At 41.1% G+C, this 20,376-nt stretch overlaps 1 protein-coding gene across 1 annotated transcript in view; it reads left to right on the forward strand.

Moving 5' to 3' along the window:
- The window catches only part of noa1 (nitric oxide associated 1), a 29,568-nt gene extending 21,553 nt beyond the window's left edge, over positions 1 to 8,015 (forward strand). Inside the window, exons 5-7 of the mRNA XM_080188586.1 lie at positions 95 to 211; positions 4,100 to 4,217; positions 7,186 to 8,015. Of these exons, the coding sequence (XP_080044712.1) occupies positions 95 to 211; positions 4,100 to 4,217; positions 7,186 to 7,421 (471 nt within the window). The 3' untranslated portion in view covers positions 7,422 to 8,015. The remainder of the gene's footprint in view (positions 1 to 94; positions 212 to 4,099; positions 4,218 to 7,185) is intronic.
- The last annotated feature ends 12,361 nt before the right edge of the window (positions 8,016 to 20,376 follow it).

Consider the following 20,376-nt stretch of genomic DNA (forward strand, 5'->3'; position numbering starts at 1 on the left):
TTCCAATATTCTGTTTTTGTATTGGGATTAAAACATCTGCAGTTTGTTAGCATTTTTAAACATTGTTTTGAATCATTTTCTTTTCATTGTGCAGGGAGAAAAGTCAGCCTGGTTTTCTGTTGTTGCCTCCAACCAGCTTCCAGTCCACATTACAAGTCTTGATAAAGCAGATTCAATCTACCAGAAGCATGCTGGAAAAGAATTGCTTGGGGTAAGCCATCATTCTATATCGAAGTATAGCAAAATGTTGCAGCGTGTGCACAATTGAAATTTGAACTAGTAACTTTACTATAGATCATGTTTATTTTGTACTTGTAGTATATGAATATAGCCAAAATGTTCTGCAATTTTCTGGTTCTAATAGGATTTTTAGTTATGTTGATAATGAGTTCAAGTTATACAGTACTGGACAAAATTAGGCCATGAAAAGATGCGCATACGTTACCACTTTTCCCCTAAAAATACATAAGAAAAGCAGCAATTCAGACAAAAGTATTTGAAAGCCTGACCTTTTGTTCATATTAGGCTTTTAGTTGTGGTTTTATTATATTTAAATGTCAGGTGAACCATATATTTGTTCCTTATCAGTATCACCTGAAATAATTATAACTGGTGCTATTTTTCCTACTTTTCTGTTCCTGATGGTTGAGTCTTTGCTGGGGTGCAATTCCACAGGTGCATCCTGTTACCACTGAAGTGGCAATTACTCATGCTAAAACATATCTGTCTGTGTTGACGTGCTCTTGCACTGCCGTGGAATGAGGAAGAAGGAACTTGCAGTCAAACATCTGAAGAGCATGCACTTTTAATTGCAGCGGAGATCAGTTGATAATGATCTGGTGCAAGGACCCCAGTTGCATTTCTTTTTCCCCTTTCTTACATTTCCATCCTGTACCCAGCGTTTTGGGGCAGTTTGACTTCTCCTGCTACTGTGACTTGAAATAAATTGGCATGAACTGAAGATCAGCTAACGGTTCTGGTCTTTAAGTACATAAAATAATAGATACAGTTGTCTTGGAAGATCATTTACCTTGACAAGTGTAGCCTGCAAAGGTGTGTGTTCTGAGCACTGCAGACATTCTTCATTTTGATTACATGTGGCTAGGCTAGGTGTGAAACCCAAGGAGTAATTATCTGTGGGGACATTAGGTGACAAAGTGTGTGAAGGACTCTAGAAAATTACATTTTATTCTCTTAAATATTCTCTAACCAGAACTTATTTCCAATTCCACCATTGCATGTCATCATGAAGGCTGTGAGAGAAAGAATTTGCATTTATTAGCATCTTTAATGTCTCCAGCATATCCTAAATGCTTTAAAGCCTGTGAAGTACTCTTGAAAACATATTCACTTATGTAGACAAATGCAACAGATGCTATCTCTAACAGAACAGCATTTTTTGTGCTGAACTACAGCTTGACCCACAACCTCGTGAGCAGTGGTTTTACCAAAGAATCAATCTGATGCTTAAGAGAAAGTGGGAAACTGGTGTTGTGTGTGTGTGTGTCTCATCATTTTACAAACAGTCATGTACCAGTAGATATGTGACATGAAAGGTAATAATTCCATAAACTTTCTTTAGTTCAACAATTCATGTGGCATGTGGAAAACGTCACAACAAAGTACGGCAGACAAGCAAAGAATCTTAAAGCATTCTTGCTTATCTGCATTCAGCTTTATCCTGCCAGTGGTTAGTTTAGTGACAGCAAGTGACTTTGGGCCACCATCAAAGTGCTGGAAATTAATCAGCATTTGTGAAAAAAAGAAACAGGTTAAATTTTGGGTGTGAACATTTCTTTAGTGCTTAAATATAAGACCAGCAGGTTTATTAGTGTAATTGGTGAAAATATAGAAAATTGGTCAATAGAAAACCGAGGGATGAAATTAAAACATTTGAAAATGACTATGTAACTGAAGTCATTGTTTAGACCAGAGGGTCACAGAGTGCCTTGGAGAAAAGTATGGTACTGTTATCAGTGCCATTTATGGTAGCTTTTGTAAACAGAATTGAGTTTGGTTTCTCCAACAAAAAGGGGAACATGAGAAAAAGGAGCAGTAGTAAGCTATTGGCTCTCTTGAACCTGCTCCATCATGGTTGATCATTTCCACTTTCCTGCTCTTTGGTAGAACTCTTTCCTGCCCTCCTTGACTCCGTTTATAGATCAAAAATCTGCCTAACTCAACTTTAAATATGTTCAGTGACCCAGCCTCCACTGCTCTGTAGGGCAGAGAATTCCAAACTTTAACAACCCTCAGCAAAGATTCCTCCCAATTTCCATCATAAATAGGAGAACTGCTTGTTCTGCCACCGTGCCCTCCCATTCTGGATTTCCCCACAAATGGAACATCCTGTCAGCTTCCACCCTATCAAAACCTCCAGATCATCTTGTTTCATAATCAATTCTCATTCCTCAGTTTAGACACAACCCTGTTCATCTTTCCTCAAGGCAACTACTTCATCCCAGGAATTAAGCTAGTGGACCTTCTGAATTTGGTGTATTTCCCTAAAATGGGGAAACCAAAACTTTAGACAGTACTCCATCTATGGTCTCAACAACACCGTACAATGGGAACAAGATTTTTTAATTTCATCTTCCTAATGATAAAGTCCAGCATGCCATTTGCCTTCCTAATTAATGCTGTATCTGCATACTGACATTTTCGGATTCACATACAAAAACACCCAATTGCCTCTGTACTGCAGCATTCTTTGTCCATTGAAATAATCTGATTTTCTTTGCTTTCCACTCTACCTAGCAAAGTTGATATCTTTCATATTCCCACACGATGCTCCATCTATCAAATGTTTGCCCACTTTCTTAACCTATTTATGTCCTTGTAACTTCCAACACCATGAGCTCTACAACCTTTAATATAGCACCTTATCAAATGTCTTCCTTACCCATTTTCCTTGTTACATCCCGAAGAAACTCTATAGTAAATTTGTCAAACATAATTCCTCTTTGATTTGAAACGTGTTGACTCTATGGGATTGCATTATGATTTTCTAAATGTCCTGCCACGACTTTAATGCTTTCAAGCATTTGTCCACAATGATGGATGTTGGATTAACGTATAGTTTCCTATCTCCCTTCTTTCTTATATAGGAATGTTACATTCGAGGTTTTCCAATCCACTGGGACCTTTCCAGAATAGAGGGAATCTAAAAATATTACAACCAGTGAATGCATCTCTGCAACCACTTCCTTTAAGTCCCTGTGGTGCAAGCAATAAGCCTCTGGGACTTGTCAGCTGTTAGTCCCATTAGTTTTCTTAGTCTTTCTCAAGTGCTGGTGATTCTCAAGTTCATTCCTCCCTTTTTCCTGTTGCTTTTCTACTGTTCTTGGGATTCCTTTAGGATATTTTAGTCTGATGAAAATACTTATTCAATGTTGCCTTTTCCTTATTTTCCAACATTAATTCACAGCCTCTAAGGACCAGTATTTAGTTAAGCTACTTCCTTGCTTTTTATATATTTGTAGAAACTTATTACTGTCCATTTTTAATATTTATTGCGAATTTGTACAGTGAACAGTGAATACAGTGCACTTGCTGGGAAGAAGTATATGTTTCCTACATGGAAGAAGTGTTTGAAGCCCTAGAAAGTGATATGTCCAGAGGTGAAATCTGCTGCATTCATATGGGAAGGCGACAGGAAGGGAAGCTTGGGGGGGTGTGGTGGGGTGGTGTTCATCTGGAGAAAAGCTGAAGATGAAGATCTTGCTTGAGGGGAGGGTGGATGACATGGGGTCGAGGAAGAAGCATGAGAAACAGGTCAGGCCTCGTCAAGAGTTGAGAGAACCATTGCAGAGGGGAATTTTTAGCTGATGAGAGAGACTGTTTGAAGCTCCAGTGCAGCAAGTAAATTCATCAGGATGGATGCATAGCTGAAAGGGAGAAAGAGATGGGTTATTACAAATCTTGGTTGGAAAAGGGGATTATAGGCACAACATGGGGAGATGACCTTTTGCAGTGTAGGGTTTGTAAAGAAAAGTAGTTTAGTTACACCATACTAGTCTTCCATATGACTGATCAACAAGCTTGCATGCTATCAACAATGCTGAAGTGCTTGTACACTAATTTGACCTGTTTCTACTAGGTTCCTACTGGTGGAGAGGAAAGAATGAAAGATTTCCCTCCCCTGGAATCTCAGGACATCGAGTTGGATGGAATTGGTACCCTTGAGGCTGTCGCTGACATAAAACTCTCTTCAGCAGGTAATTTCCTTTTTATTTAAACCAGTTTTGGTATTTTTAAGACAACATAACCTAGAAATAGATGTACAGTTAAGCTTATCAAATCAATGCGATTGCAGTTGTTTGTGTATTTAGTGTCCAGTACGTAAATCAATAGCCAAAATAAATAAATTTGATTCCCATTGGCCAAATAAAGATTCCATAGAAAATTTGCTAATTTACTATTCATATGTATTTGTATGAGGGAAAGGAAACACATAAAAGAAATGTCAACTCAAGTTCACTAGTGTCACTCTGTCTTAATCACCATTAAAGCAATGCTGCTCAAGGAAGCCTCAGCTCAATTTAATACAGTATTGGACAAAGTATTGTACAGTATTTACAAATGGAGGCTGCTCTGAATAGCTGGCCCAGCTCAACCTTAGATATAATCTCATGGTTTAAATACATATCCGTTTTCTTATATAATCTGATGGAAATCAAATTTATATTTTCTCAGCATCTGCTTTCACTGTACTTTGTGACCACCATTATTAAACCCCTCTTCAGATCTGTTGATTTTCATTTTGAGATATGGTACATGGTCTCCATTCCTGCTGCATGTCCCAGAATAGAATCCATGCTAAATCCTCTTAGGACCCTATGGTTACCAGATGAATTTGGAACTGCAGAAGTTGGCAGTACAAATATTCAAGATGTGTGCTGCATATTCGGTTAACTATAGGCTATATTTATTCATAAAATATGCATATTCCACTCAAGAATTAGCTTGTTTAAACTGCAATGCCTGTAATTGTTTTGAGGGTTGAATTGTTGATATATCAGTCTGGTGTAATTCAAGGTCATGTAAAATGCAGATCTCTGTTGCCAAGTGGCATCCTGTAATGGATGTAATCCTGTAATCTATTTACTATACTGTGTCAACATTTATCTTTGGGCATCAGTACTATTTATCATAAATCTAAAAATGTTTAATTCCTGAATAATTGTGGAATTGCTGGATTGTTGCAAGAACCCATCTGTTTCACTAATGTCCTTCAGGGAGGAAATCTCCACCTGTTTCACTGGTGTTCTTCCAAGAAAAAAATTTACCGTTCTTACCTGGCCTACATGTAATTCCAGACCCACAGCGATGTGGTTAACTCATAGCTGCCCTCTGAATTGGCCAGACACGGCTCCGTTATTTCAAACTGCTACAGAAAGGTTGAATAAGAATAAAACCAGATGGACCAGCCAGCATCAGCAGTAGCACCAGAAACATCCCCATCCACAGCAATGGATGAGCCCAGCACGTCAGTACAAAAAAACAAGGCTGAAGCAGTTGTAACGATCTTCAGCCAGAACTGCCAAATGCATATAATCCATCTTGGCCTCCTCCTGAATCTTCCCCATTATAGATGACAGTTGTTTGACAAGTCGATTCACTTGATATCAAGAAACTGCTGGAGGCCCCGGGATACAGCAAAAGCTGTGGACCTGGACCCTGACAACATCCTAGTTGTACCACTTATGTTGTAGAATTAAATACTCTCCTGATCAAGCTATTCCAATATAGCTGCATTTTTCATCCATTTCTGAAATATGCGTGCCATTGGCTGGCCAGCATTTATTGCCTATCCCTAGTTGCCCTTGTTCAGAGGGCAGTTGAGAGTCAACCACGTTGCTGTGGTTCTGGAGTTACATGTAGCCCAAATTAGATAAGGACAGCAGATTGCCTTCCTTAAAGTTTATTTATTAGTCATAAGTGAGGCTTAAAATTAACACTGTAATGAAATTACAGTGATATTCCCCTAGTCACCACACTCTGGCATCTGTTCGCGTCAGTGCACCTATCCAGCACGTCTTTCAGATTATGGTAGGGAACCGGGACACCTGGAGGAAACCCATGCAGACACAGTGAGAATGTACAAACAAGACAGTCACCCAAGCCAGGAATCAAATCTGGGTCCCTGGTGCTGAGAGGCAACAGTGCTGATGCCACCATGCCGCCCTAAAAGACATCAGTGAACCAATGGGTTTTTCTGATAATCAACAATATTTTCATAGTAAACAATAGTTTCCACTTTTTTTTATTGAATGCAAATTCCACCATCTGCCACGGCAAGTTTTGAACTCAGGTTCCCAGAACATTAGCTCGGTTTCTGGATTAATAGTCTAGCAATTAAAACCACTAGGCTACCACCTCCCCGCTGATTCCAAATCCTCACCCTCTACGAACTCAAAAGATACGAACAAACAGACTCATGGATAAAGCACCACCCATTGGTCCCCTGTAGGTCACATGCCATCGTCATTTGAAATGTGTATCACCCTTCCTTCGCTATCCCTAGATCAGAACCCTGCAACATCCTCACTAACAGTACTGTGGATATACCTACACATTGTGGACTTCATCAGTTCAAGAAGGCAGTTCTCATCACTTTCTGAAAGACCATTAGAGATAAGCAGCAACCTTGTCAGTGACACTCCTATTCCTGCATAACTATTTGGGGTGGGGAGGTGGTGCAATTTAATCACTAATAGAAACATAACCTCAACAAACAAGGGGGAAAATAAATGGTTTCAGTTACTGAGTCTCTTCCACATTTATGACTATATTGGCAGACACCTAAGATTAGAGTCTGTTCTTTTGGTGTGACATTCGGGGATGAGGTAAATTTGTCTTGGTGATTTTTTTTTAAATGCATCGATTAATGTCTTCAAATTTGACCCCTCTGAGCTGAGAGAAACATTGGATAGGAAAACTTAACGTTCTACCTCTCTGCCTGTCTTTGAGATGTGTTGGCAGACTGAAATAACTGGTCAATTGTTATTGCTATGCAATGTATTTTAGGTTTTTTAAACATCAGTGGATTAGCTAGTGTTTATTAAAGCTAATTGAAGTGTAACAAAAGAATTTGGTGACTTCAGTAATTACAGGTAAGAAACTTCAAACTTGGGTGTTTTGCAGGACTCTTATAATGTGCAACCTTTTGTTACCTTTCTTCAGGCTGGATTGCAGTAACAGCTCATTCAGAGGATAAAATTAGACTTCGGGCCTATACCCCTGCAGGAATTGGCCTAGTCGTCGAAAAACCACCTCTTCTTCCGTTCATTGTTAGTGTTAAGGGGAAACGAATACGAAAATCCCCAGCCTATAAACTTAAAAAACCGCTACCCTTTGTACAAAATCTACGATCAAAACATAGCCTGCTCAAAGAAAAGGAGGATACGAGATATTCATAAAAGCAACTGTCCTAAGGTTTGTCATTCAGTTATACCAAAGTCTCAGTTCCCCGATAACTCTTTGTGTGTGCTACATTTGCTGTGATTTTGCAAGATAGCTGTCTGTTTAATAAGCACAAGCCAGTAAGTTAATTTTCCCATTGCAGCTTTTAAGCAGAAACTTCATTTTTGAGTTGTATGGTGTGGTAGTATTGAGAATAAATGTGTGCGCAAAATTATGTTCCATACATTGCTCACCTACAACTGAGGAATAGAGCTAAACACTACACTTCCCTGTTCGCTGTTGACAGAACAATCCATCCCCTGGTAAATTCACTTGTAATGCCATGAACTGAGTTCATGAAGCCTATTGCAAGAGGATTTTCCTATTCTGATTTGTTTTCTCAACAATTTACTATGATGGGAAAGAGCAGAAAATAGTTTTAATATTTATATGATTCAAACTGTTTACCCATCAGTCAGATTTCCAGTCATTTTTACACTTTGTGTATATGTAACTTGCATTGACACATTTGTAAATTATGTATATAATGACACTTGTAATCCAAGGGTTCAATGTAATTACTCTAAGTAAAACTGAAAATATTTTTTATATTGCTTGTGTCCCTGTTGATTACTGGTGTTGCCTCAAACAAACCTGGAACTCACTTTCTAGCAGAGTTGTGGGTATAGCTACACACCACATGGACTGAAGCAGATCATGAGGGCACCTCATCTCCACCTTCTCAAAAACAATTAAAGATGGACAACAAATACAGGCAATGCTCACATCCCATAAAACGGTTAACAAAATCAACAAACAAAAGATGAACTGATAAGTGCTGTTGGCAAGGAATTGGACATGATCCCATATGAGTACAAGAAAGAAGGAACAATCGTGGATATCGGGCACAAGTGGTTTACTGGACAAACAAAAGCCAAATAAGGACGTGTGATGCAACTCCTTTAGCAACTTGGATTTTCAGAGCAATTCTATTGTAGAAAAATACCTTAAGGTGCTTCAGAGACAAAAGAAAACAAAAAGATGCCAAGAAAAGAAGGGGATGTTAGGTGCTCGAAAGAGTGTTTTTAAATAGTTTTACAGGAAGATTGAATTGGAAGTGTATGCGGGAATAAATGCTAAAAGTTTAAGGCTTAGGTGATTGAATAAAATTCAACAATGATGGGAAAGGGAAAGTTGCACAAGAGACTACATTGGATAGAACAGTCTGGTTGGATTGTATCTTTACAGAAATAGGGATGGAAGGTTTGAAGATAGGAATTTACGTTTTTAATTTGAAGCATTGGCGTTCAATGGTGATTGGTGTGGGAGAGGAAACAGGCAAAGTTTATCTCAAACATTTCACAGCACTATCTTTGTTTCATGCATCTATTTATTTGAAAGTGATCATATAGGAAGATGTACAAAACTACAGTACTGATGGGGCAGAATAAAGCCAAATATGTTTTGATGACTTCTTTCTGCGGCTGATTGTTTGGCTTCTCTTTCTTGGTTAATGTATAAATGTCAGATTTTCCTTTTGATGTGTTAGTGTCTGAACTGGTGCCTTTTAAGTCCCACTGCAGGGAAGGTTTTCGCTGTTAAGCCAAGAGTGAATTACCTGGGAATCAAATGTCACATCACTGGGTGAAAGGCCTATTTTTGAACAGTATTTATTCCCATTGCTCTAGAAATATTTATGGGCCATGAAAGGTTCCTAACAATGGAATCGCTTTCAAATAGTCATGTTACTCCTTGTGTGGACTGAGACTGGTGATACCTCATTTTAATTGTGAACATAAGTGGCAGGCAAATTGAACAGTTTGAGAATGGTTCAAGGGACCAAAAAATTAGATTGATAAATTGGAAAAACTGGGACTTTTCACCTTAGAGAAGGAAAGGCTGAGAAGGTAGAGATATTCAAAATAACATGGGGCCTGAACAGAGTAGATAGAAATCAATGAAAGGATTGAGAAACTGAGGGCACAGATTTAAGACGATTAACAGAAGAAGCAATGGTAAACCTTTTGTACAGTGTGGTTAGACTGTGCATTCCAGATCCTGAGAGCATGGTGGAGGAAGATGGATTTCAGAAGGGATACGTGAATTAGAAAATAAAATGTTTATAGTGCTGGGGGACTGACACTGACTTGTTTACACAGCCTACATGTACATGATTAGCCAGCTCCTATGATGTAACCATTCAATGATTTTTAAAAATGGGTTCAGCTAGCAGAGACTGCAAAAAAAAACTGTAGTCAAACTAGTAACTTTATTCCAGAAGCATTTCTTTAAATCCCTATTCTATGCCATTTCATCCTTTTCATGTCATTTTCCATCTCATTCCTTTCAACCATCATATCATCTCAAGCTGTCCCCTTCTTATCCCATCCTCTACCCCTAACCCACACATCTCCAATCCCAGGCTGTTTCTTCCCTCTGCTTTCCCTCTCCCATACCTTTCTCCATTCTCTATCCACTCTCCCCTTCGTCCAATTCCACTCCCCCACACATTCCACTTGTACTGTTTCCCTGCCCCACCAAGATGGGCAGGGGACTGATTGAAAAAAGTCAGGAAAGATTTCACATTTGGTTAGTTGAATGCAGAACTGTCTTTCAAGGTACATAATTATAATTCATGATGGAGCACTTCCAGATGGGAAATTCCCTAAATATCCCAGTCTCCTACACCCACAAATCAGAGGGAAGGATGATGCACTACTGAGTGTCTAAATTCCATCCTATATTGCACATCCTTCTTGTCTTTGAGGGCTTTTCTTGACTGCCTGATGCAGCTGCATGCTTACCTTTAGTGACTGTTGTACCAGGACGCTCAAGTCTCAATACACATTTGCCCCTCTTTATAGCCATTCGGATAATAATGTCTTCCTGTTATTGCTATCAAAGTGGATAATCTCACATTTATCCACATTGTACTACATCTGCCATGCATTTACCCACTCACTTATCTTGTCAATTACAAGTTCAATGGTATTACCAATGTAAAAGCAGGGAGGTAGTGTTAAAATTTATACAATGTAACTCCTGCAGGCAACTGGAAAGGAGTCAAAAACAGCCGTTCACGTGTTCTCGGCCACGGGGCAGCCACCAATGCATGTGCAGCTGCTGCTGATATCTTTCTGGTGGGTTGAGTTTGGATCTAACAAGGCTGTGGTCTTACATTGCAATGGAAGTGGCGATGTAGGCATTTCTCATGGGAATTCCAGTGCTATATAGAAATACTTACATGTGTGTTCCCAACAGTGCCATTATAATGGGAATTCCACTGCTGCATTTCAATGTAGTACTGTAGCGATAGAGAAGCATAATTTGCTAACAATAGCTCATCCCAGATCCCAATCTGTGATGAGATGCAATCTTAATGAGCTTTTGTTCAAGTGAAGTATGTTGAACCTTATCAAATGTCAATTTCAAATTTCAATATAAACTTAATCCACTGACATTCGCCTTTCTATGACTTTATTACTCAAAAAAATTCAGTTGTGTTCCTCACACATATCTGACATTTTACAAGTCCATGCTGGTTTTTCCTAATGAACCCAAATGTCTGTGTACCGTTTAGATTCCAGTAACTTTTCCACAACATGAGATTAATTGGTCTCTTTTAGCTTTCTTGAATAATGGATACATTTGCTAGTGGAATTTTCTAATCTAAAGGGACAATTCTGAAACAAAAACTTTTTGGAAGGTTATGGCGAAAGTATCTGCAGTCTCTGTTGCTTCCTGGGGTGGAAACAGATCATAGTTCCAATATTTTTCTAAATACCATTTTCTTGCTTATGTTAATTTGAGGGAGTTCCAGTTCTTGATTAATTATTAGTTTCCCTGGAGTGTCAGGTACATTATCCCCTCTCTACTATGAAGATTGACACTACTATTCAATAAATCTGTCATTTGTTTATTTTATAATATGACCCACATCTATTTTCAAAGGATCCTTGTTGCTCTTAAACTACCCTTTCTTTTCTCAATTGTATAAGTGTGGGCAACACGGCAGCGCAGTAGTTAGCACTGCTGCTTCACAGACCCAGGGATCTGGGTTCGATTCCTGGCTTGGGTGACTGTGTGGAGTTTGCACATTCTCCTCGTGTCTGCATGGGGTTCCTCCGGGCACTCCGGTTTCCTTCCACGGTCCAAAGATGTGCGGGTTAGGTTTTTTGGCCATGCTAAAAAATTGCCCCTTAGTGTCCTGGGCTGTGTAGGTTAGAGGGATTAGTGGGTAAAATATGTAGGGATATGGGGTTAGGGCCTGGGTGGGTTTGTGGTCGGTGCAGACTCCATGGGCCAAAGGCCCTCTTTCTGCACTTTAGGATTCTATGATTCTATGTTTAACACAAATCTTGATATCCCTTGAAGTTGAACGAAGGGAATAGCATCAGTGCATTTAAGGAGAAAGAAATACATGGATATGGGATAAGGGAGTTGGGGTGGGAAGGTTATTACAGTGGGAGGTGCTTCATGTACATTTAAATGTCAGAATACACCAGTTAGGCTGAATGGCCTGTTTCTCTGCTATGAATTCAATGTAATTAATCTTACGCTTTACAGCAGTAATGGGGATTATATTATCACATCTTTGGATGTGGTTAAAACTGAGGCTGGCACAATTTAAAGAACAGAGATCTTCAATATCTGGGAAAACCTGTCACCACAACTGCCACCCTTTCAAATATATTAACTGGTCATAATTTTATTGGTAGTTAGTTTTTTGATAGACAGAGAAATCCAGGGTAATGGAGGAGAGGATGTTCAGACAAGAAAGTGGAGTTGAGACCACATTCAGTGTAGCCACGATATCACTGAATGGCAGAACAATCTTGAAGGCCTCCTCCTATTCTTAAGCTCTGTGTTCCTATGGTATTATTGTGGTCTTGCTGCATTCAAAGTGCTTGCCACATTTGTCTAAATCATTTTGCTTCAGAATAAATGATTGGGCATGAAATGCTTGAGATAAAAAGGCCAGAACTTCCTCAAAGTGGCAGATTACCATTCTGTACCAATTTACCTGCAAAAGTGCCTGTCTCACCCAACTTTCATGATTCAGGCTGAGTGAGACTTGAGGAGCAAAGCACATTCCCAGCTCCAGTGACAAAATATAAAAGAAGGCCCCATTTTGCAGCACTAGTGGTGGATACCAGGGGATTCAGACATCGGTGGGGGGACAAGGAATTGGACATTGGGGCACGTTGGGGGATGGTGGGGTTTGGCCTGGTTGTTCAGGATATTGGTGATGAGGGTTGCGCAGGTGAAGGGGGTTGGGTGCAGTATTGATGGAAGGAAAAGTCAGGTTGAGGAGGGTAGGGATGCTTAGTTGAGGAGGTGCCCTACAGTGTTGGGGGTGCAGCGGGTGAGGCCTGTGCGGCTCCATCTGGGTCTTCAAAATAGTTATAGAGGCAAAGAATCCTATAGTGCAGAAGGAGGCCATTCGACCCATCAAGTCTACACCGACCACAATCCACCCAGGTCCTATTCCTGTAACCCCACGTATTTACCCTGCTAATCCATCTGACACTAAGGGACAAATTAGATGGCCAACGCACTTAACCTGTGCATCTTTAGACTGTGGGAGGAAACTGGAGCACCTGGAAAAACCCACGGAGACACGGGGAGAAAGTGCGGACTCTGCACAGATAGTGACCAAAGCCAGGAATCGAACCCGGGTCCCTGGTGCTGGAGGCAGCAGGGCTAACCACTGTGTCGCTGAAGTTAGAAGTACTTTTAAATTAATGTAAAACTGACAAAATAATCCAAATGTTGCAATTTAAATCACTTTGTCAGATGGCTCCCAGCCCAGCACAATTGTCCAGGGGAAGCACTTCTGGACAATTGTTAAATAAAGTATGACACAGGAACTTCCATGAGGGATTCCCCAGCACATAGAACACAGGAACAGGCCCTTCAGCTTACGATGTGCCAAACACAATGCCAAATTAAACTAATCTCTTTTGTCTGCCCTTGGTCTATATCTCTATTCTTTGCATATTCATGTACTTATCTAAAAGCCCCTAAAACAACCTTATTGTATGTGCCTGCACCACCACGCCACGTGCTCCAGACACCTACCACTCTGTAAAAAACTTATCATTCACTTCTCCTTTGAACTTTCCCTCTCTCACCTTAACTGGATGCCCTCTAGAATTTGACATTTTAATTCTGGGAAAAATATTCTGACTGTTGATGCTATCTTTGCTTCTCATAATCTTACAAACTTCTATCAGGTCTCCCCTCAGCCTCTGCCACTCCAGAGAAAACAACTCTAGTTTGTCCAATCTCTCCTTATAGCTTATACTGTCTAATCAAGGCAGCATCCTGATAAACCTCTTCTGCACCTTCTCCAAAGCCTCCACATCTTTCCTGTAATATGGTGACCAGAACTGAAGGCAATACTTTAAATGCGGCCTAACCAAAGTTTTATAAAGCTGCAACATGACAGCCTGCTTTGTACTCAATGCCCTGACCAATAAAGGCAAGCATGCCATATGCCTTCTTTACCACCCTATCTACTTGTGTGGCTACTTTCAGGGAGCTATGGAATTAAACCCCAAGATCCCTATGTACATCAATGCTGTTCAGGATCCTGGCATTAACTTTATACTCAACATTTGACCTCGCAAAGTGCAGCACCTCATACTTGCCTGAATTAAACTCCATCTGCCATTTCTCTGTCCACATCTGCAAATGATGTATGTCCCACTGTATACTTTAACAACCTTCTACACTATCCACAACTCAATACTGACTTTTCCTAATTAGGCTATGTTTTTCCAAAAGCGTGTAAATCCTACCCCTAAGAATCCTTTCCATTAACTTCCCAACCACCAATGTGAGACTCACAGGTCTATCACTTCCTGGATTGTTACATTTTCCTTTCTTGAACAGAGGAACAACATGAACTACTCACCAGTCCTCTGGGATCTCTCCAGTGGCTAGGGAGGATACAAAGAGCATTGTCAGAGCTCCAGCAATCCCTTTTCTTGCCTCTCTCAATAACCTGGAGTAGATCCCATCGGGTCTTAGGGATTTATCCGCCTTACTACTCTTCAAGAGACCCAACACCACTTATTTCTCGATCTCAAAATGCCTTAGCATATTACCATGCTCCACACTAATCTCATTATCAGCCATGTTTTCCCCTTAATGAATACCAATGTAAAATATTCATTTAGGATCTCGCCCACATCCTCTGTTTCCAAGCAAAAATTCCTTCCTTTATCCTTGAATGGCCATATCCTCTCCCTAGTTATCCTCTTGTTTTTAATGAATGTATTAACTGCTTTGAGATTCTCTTCAACCCTACTTGCCAAGGTCATTTCATGTTCCCTCCTTGCTTTCTTAATTCCTTGCTTGAGTTCTTTCCTGCTTTCTTTATATTCCACATGGGCCTTGTCCGATTTTAGATTCCTAAACCTTACATATGCTTCTTGTTTCCTTTTGACTAAATTCGCAGCTTGCTTCATTATTCAAGGGTCTCTTACTTTACTATCTTTATCCTTCCTCCAGAACATGCCAGTCCTGAACTCTGATCAGTCGGTCTTTAAACAACTCCTACGTGTCAATTGTGGACTTGCCCAATTTCAGCTGCTCCCAATTTACTCTTCCTAGTTCCTGCCTAATTCTGTCGCAATTTGCCCTCCCCCAGTTTAGTACTTTCCTGGAGGGTCCTGACTTATTCATAGCTATTTAAAACTTAAGGAGTTGTGATCACCGTTTCCCAAAATGCTTTCCACTGAAAGGTCAGTCACCTGGCCAGGCTCATTTGCCAGTACAAGGTCTAGTATGGCTCCTCCTCTAGTTGGACTATCCACATACTATTTCAAGAAACCCTCGTGAATGCACCAAACAAATACTGCCCTGTCAAAGCCATTTCTTCTAAAGAAGTCACAATATCGGGGAAGTTAGTCACCCACTATGACAACCCTATTATTTCATCTTTCTGTTATCTACCTACACATTTGTTCCTCAGTGTCCCAGTAGCTGTTGGAGTGCCCATAGTATAGTCTCATCAGAGTGATTGCGTTCTTCTTATTTTTGAGCTCTAGCCATATTGCCTCAGTGGATGAGTCCTCCAGTATGTCGTCTCTGAGTGCAGATGTGACATTTTCCCTGATTAGTAATGAAACTCCTCCGCCTGTTTTAGCCCCCTCTCTATTTCGTCTAAAACAGCAAAACCCCAGAACATTGAGCAGTCAGTCCTGGCCCTCTCTCAACCAAGTCTCTGAGGTGGCAACAACAACGTAGTCCCATGAACTGATCCAGGCTCCAAACTCATCTGCCTTACCCATAATACTCCTTGCGTTGAAATAAACACACTTCAGGCCATCAGTCCCATCGTGTTTGTTAACCTATCTCTGCCTGTCCTGCCTTTCAGACTTACTGCTTCCAACATCTACCTTCCCCTCAATCCCTCCACTTGCTGACTTGTTGCTCTGGTTCCCAGCCCCCTGTCACTCTAGTTTAAACCCTCCTGACTACTACTAGCAAAGATCCCTTCCAATGATATTGGATCCCCTCCAGTTTAGGTGCAACTCATCCCTCTTGTACAGGTCACCCCTGCCCCAGAACAGGTCCCAATGATCCAAGAACTGAAACCCTGTCCCCTTCACCAGCTCCTTAGTCATGTATTCATCTGTTCCATCTTACTACTCCTTGCCTCACTAGTATGTGGTATTGGTAGTAAGTCCCACTTTTCAGCCTCTTTCCTAACTCCCTATATCCACTTTCCAGACCTCATCCCTCTTTCTATCTATGTCGTTGGTACCAATGTGCACAATGACTTCTGGCTGCTCACCCTCTGACTTTAGAATTTCATATAACTGCTCAGAGATGATCTTGACCCTGGCACCAAAATGGCAACACGCCATTTTGGAGTCTTGAACGCAGTCACATTATTGCCTGTCTGCGCCTCTAACTAGTGAGTTTCCTACCACTATCAAAAAACTGCAGCAGGCGACGGTGCAGAGGGACCTCGGGGTCCTTGTGCATGAGTCGCAAAAACCCAGCTTGCAGGTGCAGCAGGTGGTCAGGAAGGCGAATGGGATGCTGGCCTTCATAGCGAGGGGGATTGAATATAAAAGTAGGGAGGTCTTGCTGCAGCTGTATAGGGCATTGGTGAGGCCGCAGCTGGAGTACTGTGTGCAGTTTTGGGCGCCGCACCTGCGCAAAGATATTTTGGCCTTGGAGGGAGTGCAGAGGAGGTTTACTAGGCTGATACCGGAGTTGAGGAGGTTGAGCTATGAGGAGAGGCTGAATAAACTAGGCTTGTACTCGTTAGAGTTTAGAAGAATGAGGGGAGATCTCATTGAGACGTATAAGATGATGAATGGGATGGATAGGATAGAGGTGGAGAGACTCTTCCCGCTCAAAAAAGACAGTAGGACTAGGGGGCACAGCCTCAAGATAAAGGGGGGGCGGTTTAGAACAGAGTTGAGGAGGAACTTCTTCACTCAAAGGGTGGTGAATCTCTGGAATTCTCTGCCCGTTGAAGTGGTGGAGGCTGCCTCGCTAAATATTTTTAAGACGCGGGTTGATGGGTTTTTGATAAGAGAGGGGATTAAGGGTTATGGGGAGAGGGCGGGAAAGTGGAACTGAGCCACGACAGATCAGCCATGATCTTATTGAATGGCGGGGCAGGCTCGAAGGGCTAGATGGCCTACTCCTGCTCCTATTTCTTATTACTTATTTCTTATACAACCCTGCTCTACAGCAGAGCCAGTTGTGGTGCCACAAGTGTGGCTGCTGCTGTTAGGTCCTCCTAAGAGGCTTTCCATCCCCACCCCGTAACAGTATACAAAACAGTATACCTGTTAGAGAGGGAAATAGTTGCAGGGAGCTCCTGTAATACCTGCAGTACCCATCTACTGACTAAACCCGCGGTGTGACCACCTCCCTGTAATTAGTGTCCATAACACCCTCTGCCCCCTGTATGCTCTTCAATGTCTCCAGCTGCCATTCCAACCAAACTACATGTGCGAGGAGCTGCAGCTGGTTGCACTTCCTGCAGACATAGTTGTCAGGGACACTAGGCTCCTCCCTGATCTCCCACATCTGGCGGAAGAGCAAACTGCTGCCCTAACTGCCATCTCTATCCCTTTATATTAAGAAAGATAATAGAATTTTACCATACTCGTCTTTCTCAGTGGAAGCCCAGTATTCACCAAGCCTGCACTTATACCAACCAGTAGCATTTCCACCACATAGCAGCGCGTCTCAAAATATTTTGTTGGTAATTTCTAATTAACTGGTTACTTAAGTTACAAACTAGCTTTACAAGAAGTCCAAGTACATTCCAGGTGATAACAAATTTTGAAACAGCCTCTCTCAATCTTTCTTTTTTTTGTGGGGTTATAAAGGATGGAAACATTAATGTAATGTAATGTAGGTCCACCTTGTTGTCTAACGAGGGGCATACACGCGGTGGGTCATGCGTGGGCTGCACTTGGATGTTTCGAGAGTAGCCTAGTACCTTGTGTCATTTGTGTATGCTTAAACTGGACCAGCAGATGGGCACCACAACAGTTCAGTGACTATCACTGTTTGCTGTGCAGATATATGGAATTGGGCCAGTACCTGTGGGAGTTTGCGCATTCTCCCTGTGGTTGTGTGGATTTCCTCCGGGTGCTCCGGTTTCTTCCCACACCCCAAAGATGTGCTTTTAGGCTGATTGGTATAACAAATTGTCCCTAAATTATTCTCCCCTCAATCTGGTTTCCAATGTGGGTGCCATAAGCATAGACATGGGTCAAGGGTGGAAGAGGAAAAGCACAATGTTAAAATGGTGGCGTGGGCTCGTTGGGCCAAAGGGCCTGTTCCCCATGCTGTGTTGTTCTTTGTTGTAATTTTTGGGGCTTACCATTCCTTGACACTGGGTTCTTCCACGGTCCACTATTCAATTGAGGTGACTGAGCTGACTTCTCCCAGAATGCAGCTCTGTTGAATGGTCTTCCTCCTGATTATCATTGGAGTTGGGGGGAGGGGGAGTTCTTCCAGGATCCACTGTTTAGTCATGGCGACTGGGCCGACTTCTCCCAGAATGCTCCTCTGCCGCCTCTGTTGGATCTTTGAGGTACCTCCAAGTCTGAAGCTGGAGAGTTACAGGCCACTCAGACTCGAAACATTGGCTCTATTCTTTCCTCACAGATGCTGTCAGACATGCTGAGATTTTCCAGCGTTTTCTGTTTTTGGTTCAGATAACAGCATCAGCAGTAATTTGCTTTTATTATAGCAGTGAGGTAATGACCAGGTGAAATAGAAACAGAAAATACTGGAGAAACTCAACAGATCTGGCAGCATTTGTGGAAAGTTATTGTTTCAGGTTGATCTGTTGGGACTCAAAAGGCTAACTTCTCTCCACAGATGCTACCAGACTTATTAGTAGACCTGCTTAGTTTCTGTTTTCACTTCAAATCTCTGGCATCTGCAATATTTTGTTTTTGTTTTAATGATCATATTATCCATTTTAATAATGCTGTTTAGTGATGAATACTGGCCAGGACACTGGGAAGAATTCCCCTGAATTTCAAAGAGTATCAATGAATCTTTACTATTAATCTGAGAAGGCAGATATTAAACAATTTAATATCTCATCCAAAAGGTGACATCCCAGCAGTGAAGCACTTCTTCACCAATCAAATAATGAGACAGAGTACAGGAATGAGATTGAGAGATGGGTGAACTGGTGCAATGACAATAATCTCTCCCTCAATGTCAACAGAACAAAAGAGATTGTCATCAACTTCAGGAAGCACAAAGGAGAACATGCCCCTGTCTACATCAACGGGGACGAAGTACAAAGGGTCGAGAGCTTCAAGTTTCTAGGTGTTCAGATCACCAACAAACTGTCCTGGTTTCCTGCCCCCCCCCCCCCCCCCCCCCCCACCAGTGCTGACACTATAGTTAAGAAAGCCCAGCTATGTTCTCAGAAGACTACAGGAATTTGGCATGTCAACTATGACTCTCACCAACTTTTACAGATGCACATAGAAAGTATTCTTTCTTGTTGCAACACAGCTTGTTATGGCTTCTGCTCTGTCCAAGAACACAAGAAACAACAAAAGGTCATGACATTCCCTCTTCCACCTTCTTCCATCAGGAAAAAGATACAAAAGTCTGAGGTCATGTACCAACCAACTCAAGAACAGCTTCTTCCCTTGCAGCCATCAGACTTTTGAATGGACCTACGTTGCATTAAGTTAATCTTCCTCTACATCCTACCTATGACTGTAACACTACATTCTGCACTCTCTCATTTCCTTCTCTATGAACGATTTGCTTTGTCTGTATAGCATGCAAGAAACAATACTTTTCATTGTACGCTAATACATGTGACATTAATAAATTAAATCAATTAGATGGACTGATTTTGGATAGGGCCTGAACACATGGTCTTCTAATTCAGAGGCAACAATTCTCGCACAGAATCAAGACTGCACCAATTACTTTCATAGTGTTATTACAACAAGTGATAGAGATTTTAGGTCATTATCATGGGCATTCACATGCAGAACTGATAAGTCAGTATGGAACTCATACTCAACCTTCAACACAGCTTTAACTCCAACTAATTTAAATATTATTTAACATTAAACTAAATCCCATTCATTTAGTTGCCACTAAAGAAGGTTAAGTGTGAAAGCAAGTCAAGGCACCTGAGATCTTGAAATGAAGGTAGATAGCCCACACTTAGTAAGATAAATTACATAAAATTAATACATTATTGTGGACATTTTTTGTAATTAAAAGAAGCAAACTATTCTTGAAATTAAGTTTATTGAATCGATGTAAACAGATAACGGTAGCATACTGGTGATGCTACTGGATTAATAATAGAGAATGTGAATACAGATTCAACCATGACAGTTTTAGAATTTAACGTAAGAAATAAAACTCTGGAAATATTCAAAGATCTGGCAGCTCCTGAGAGAAAGAATTATGTTTCAAGCTGAATGTGATTCTTCT

The sequence above is a fragment of the Carcharhinus amblyrhynchos genome, chromosome 5 (genome assembly GCF_965287045.1).
Source record: "Carcharhinus amblyrhynchos chromosome 5, sCarAmb.v2.hapA, whole genome shotgun sequence".
In the NCBI taxonomy this organism is placed as follows: Eukaryota; Metazoa; Chordata; class Chondrichthyes; order Carcharhiniformes; family Carcharhinidae; genus Carcharhinus; species Carcharhinus amblyrhynchos.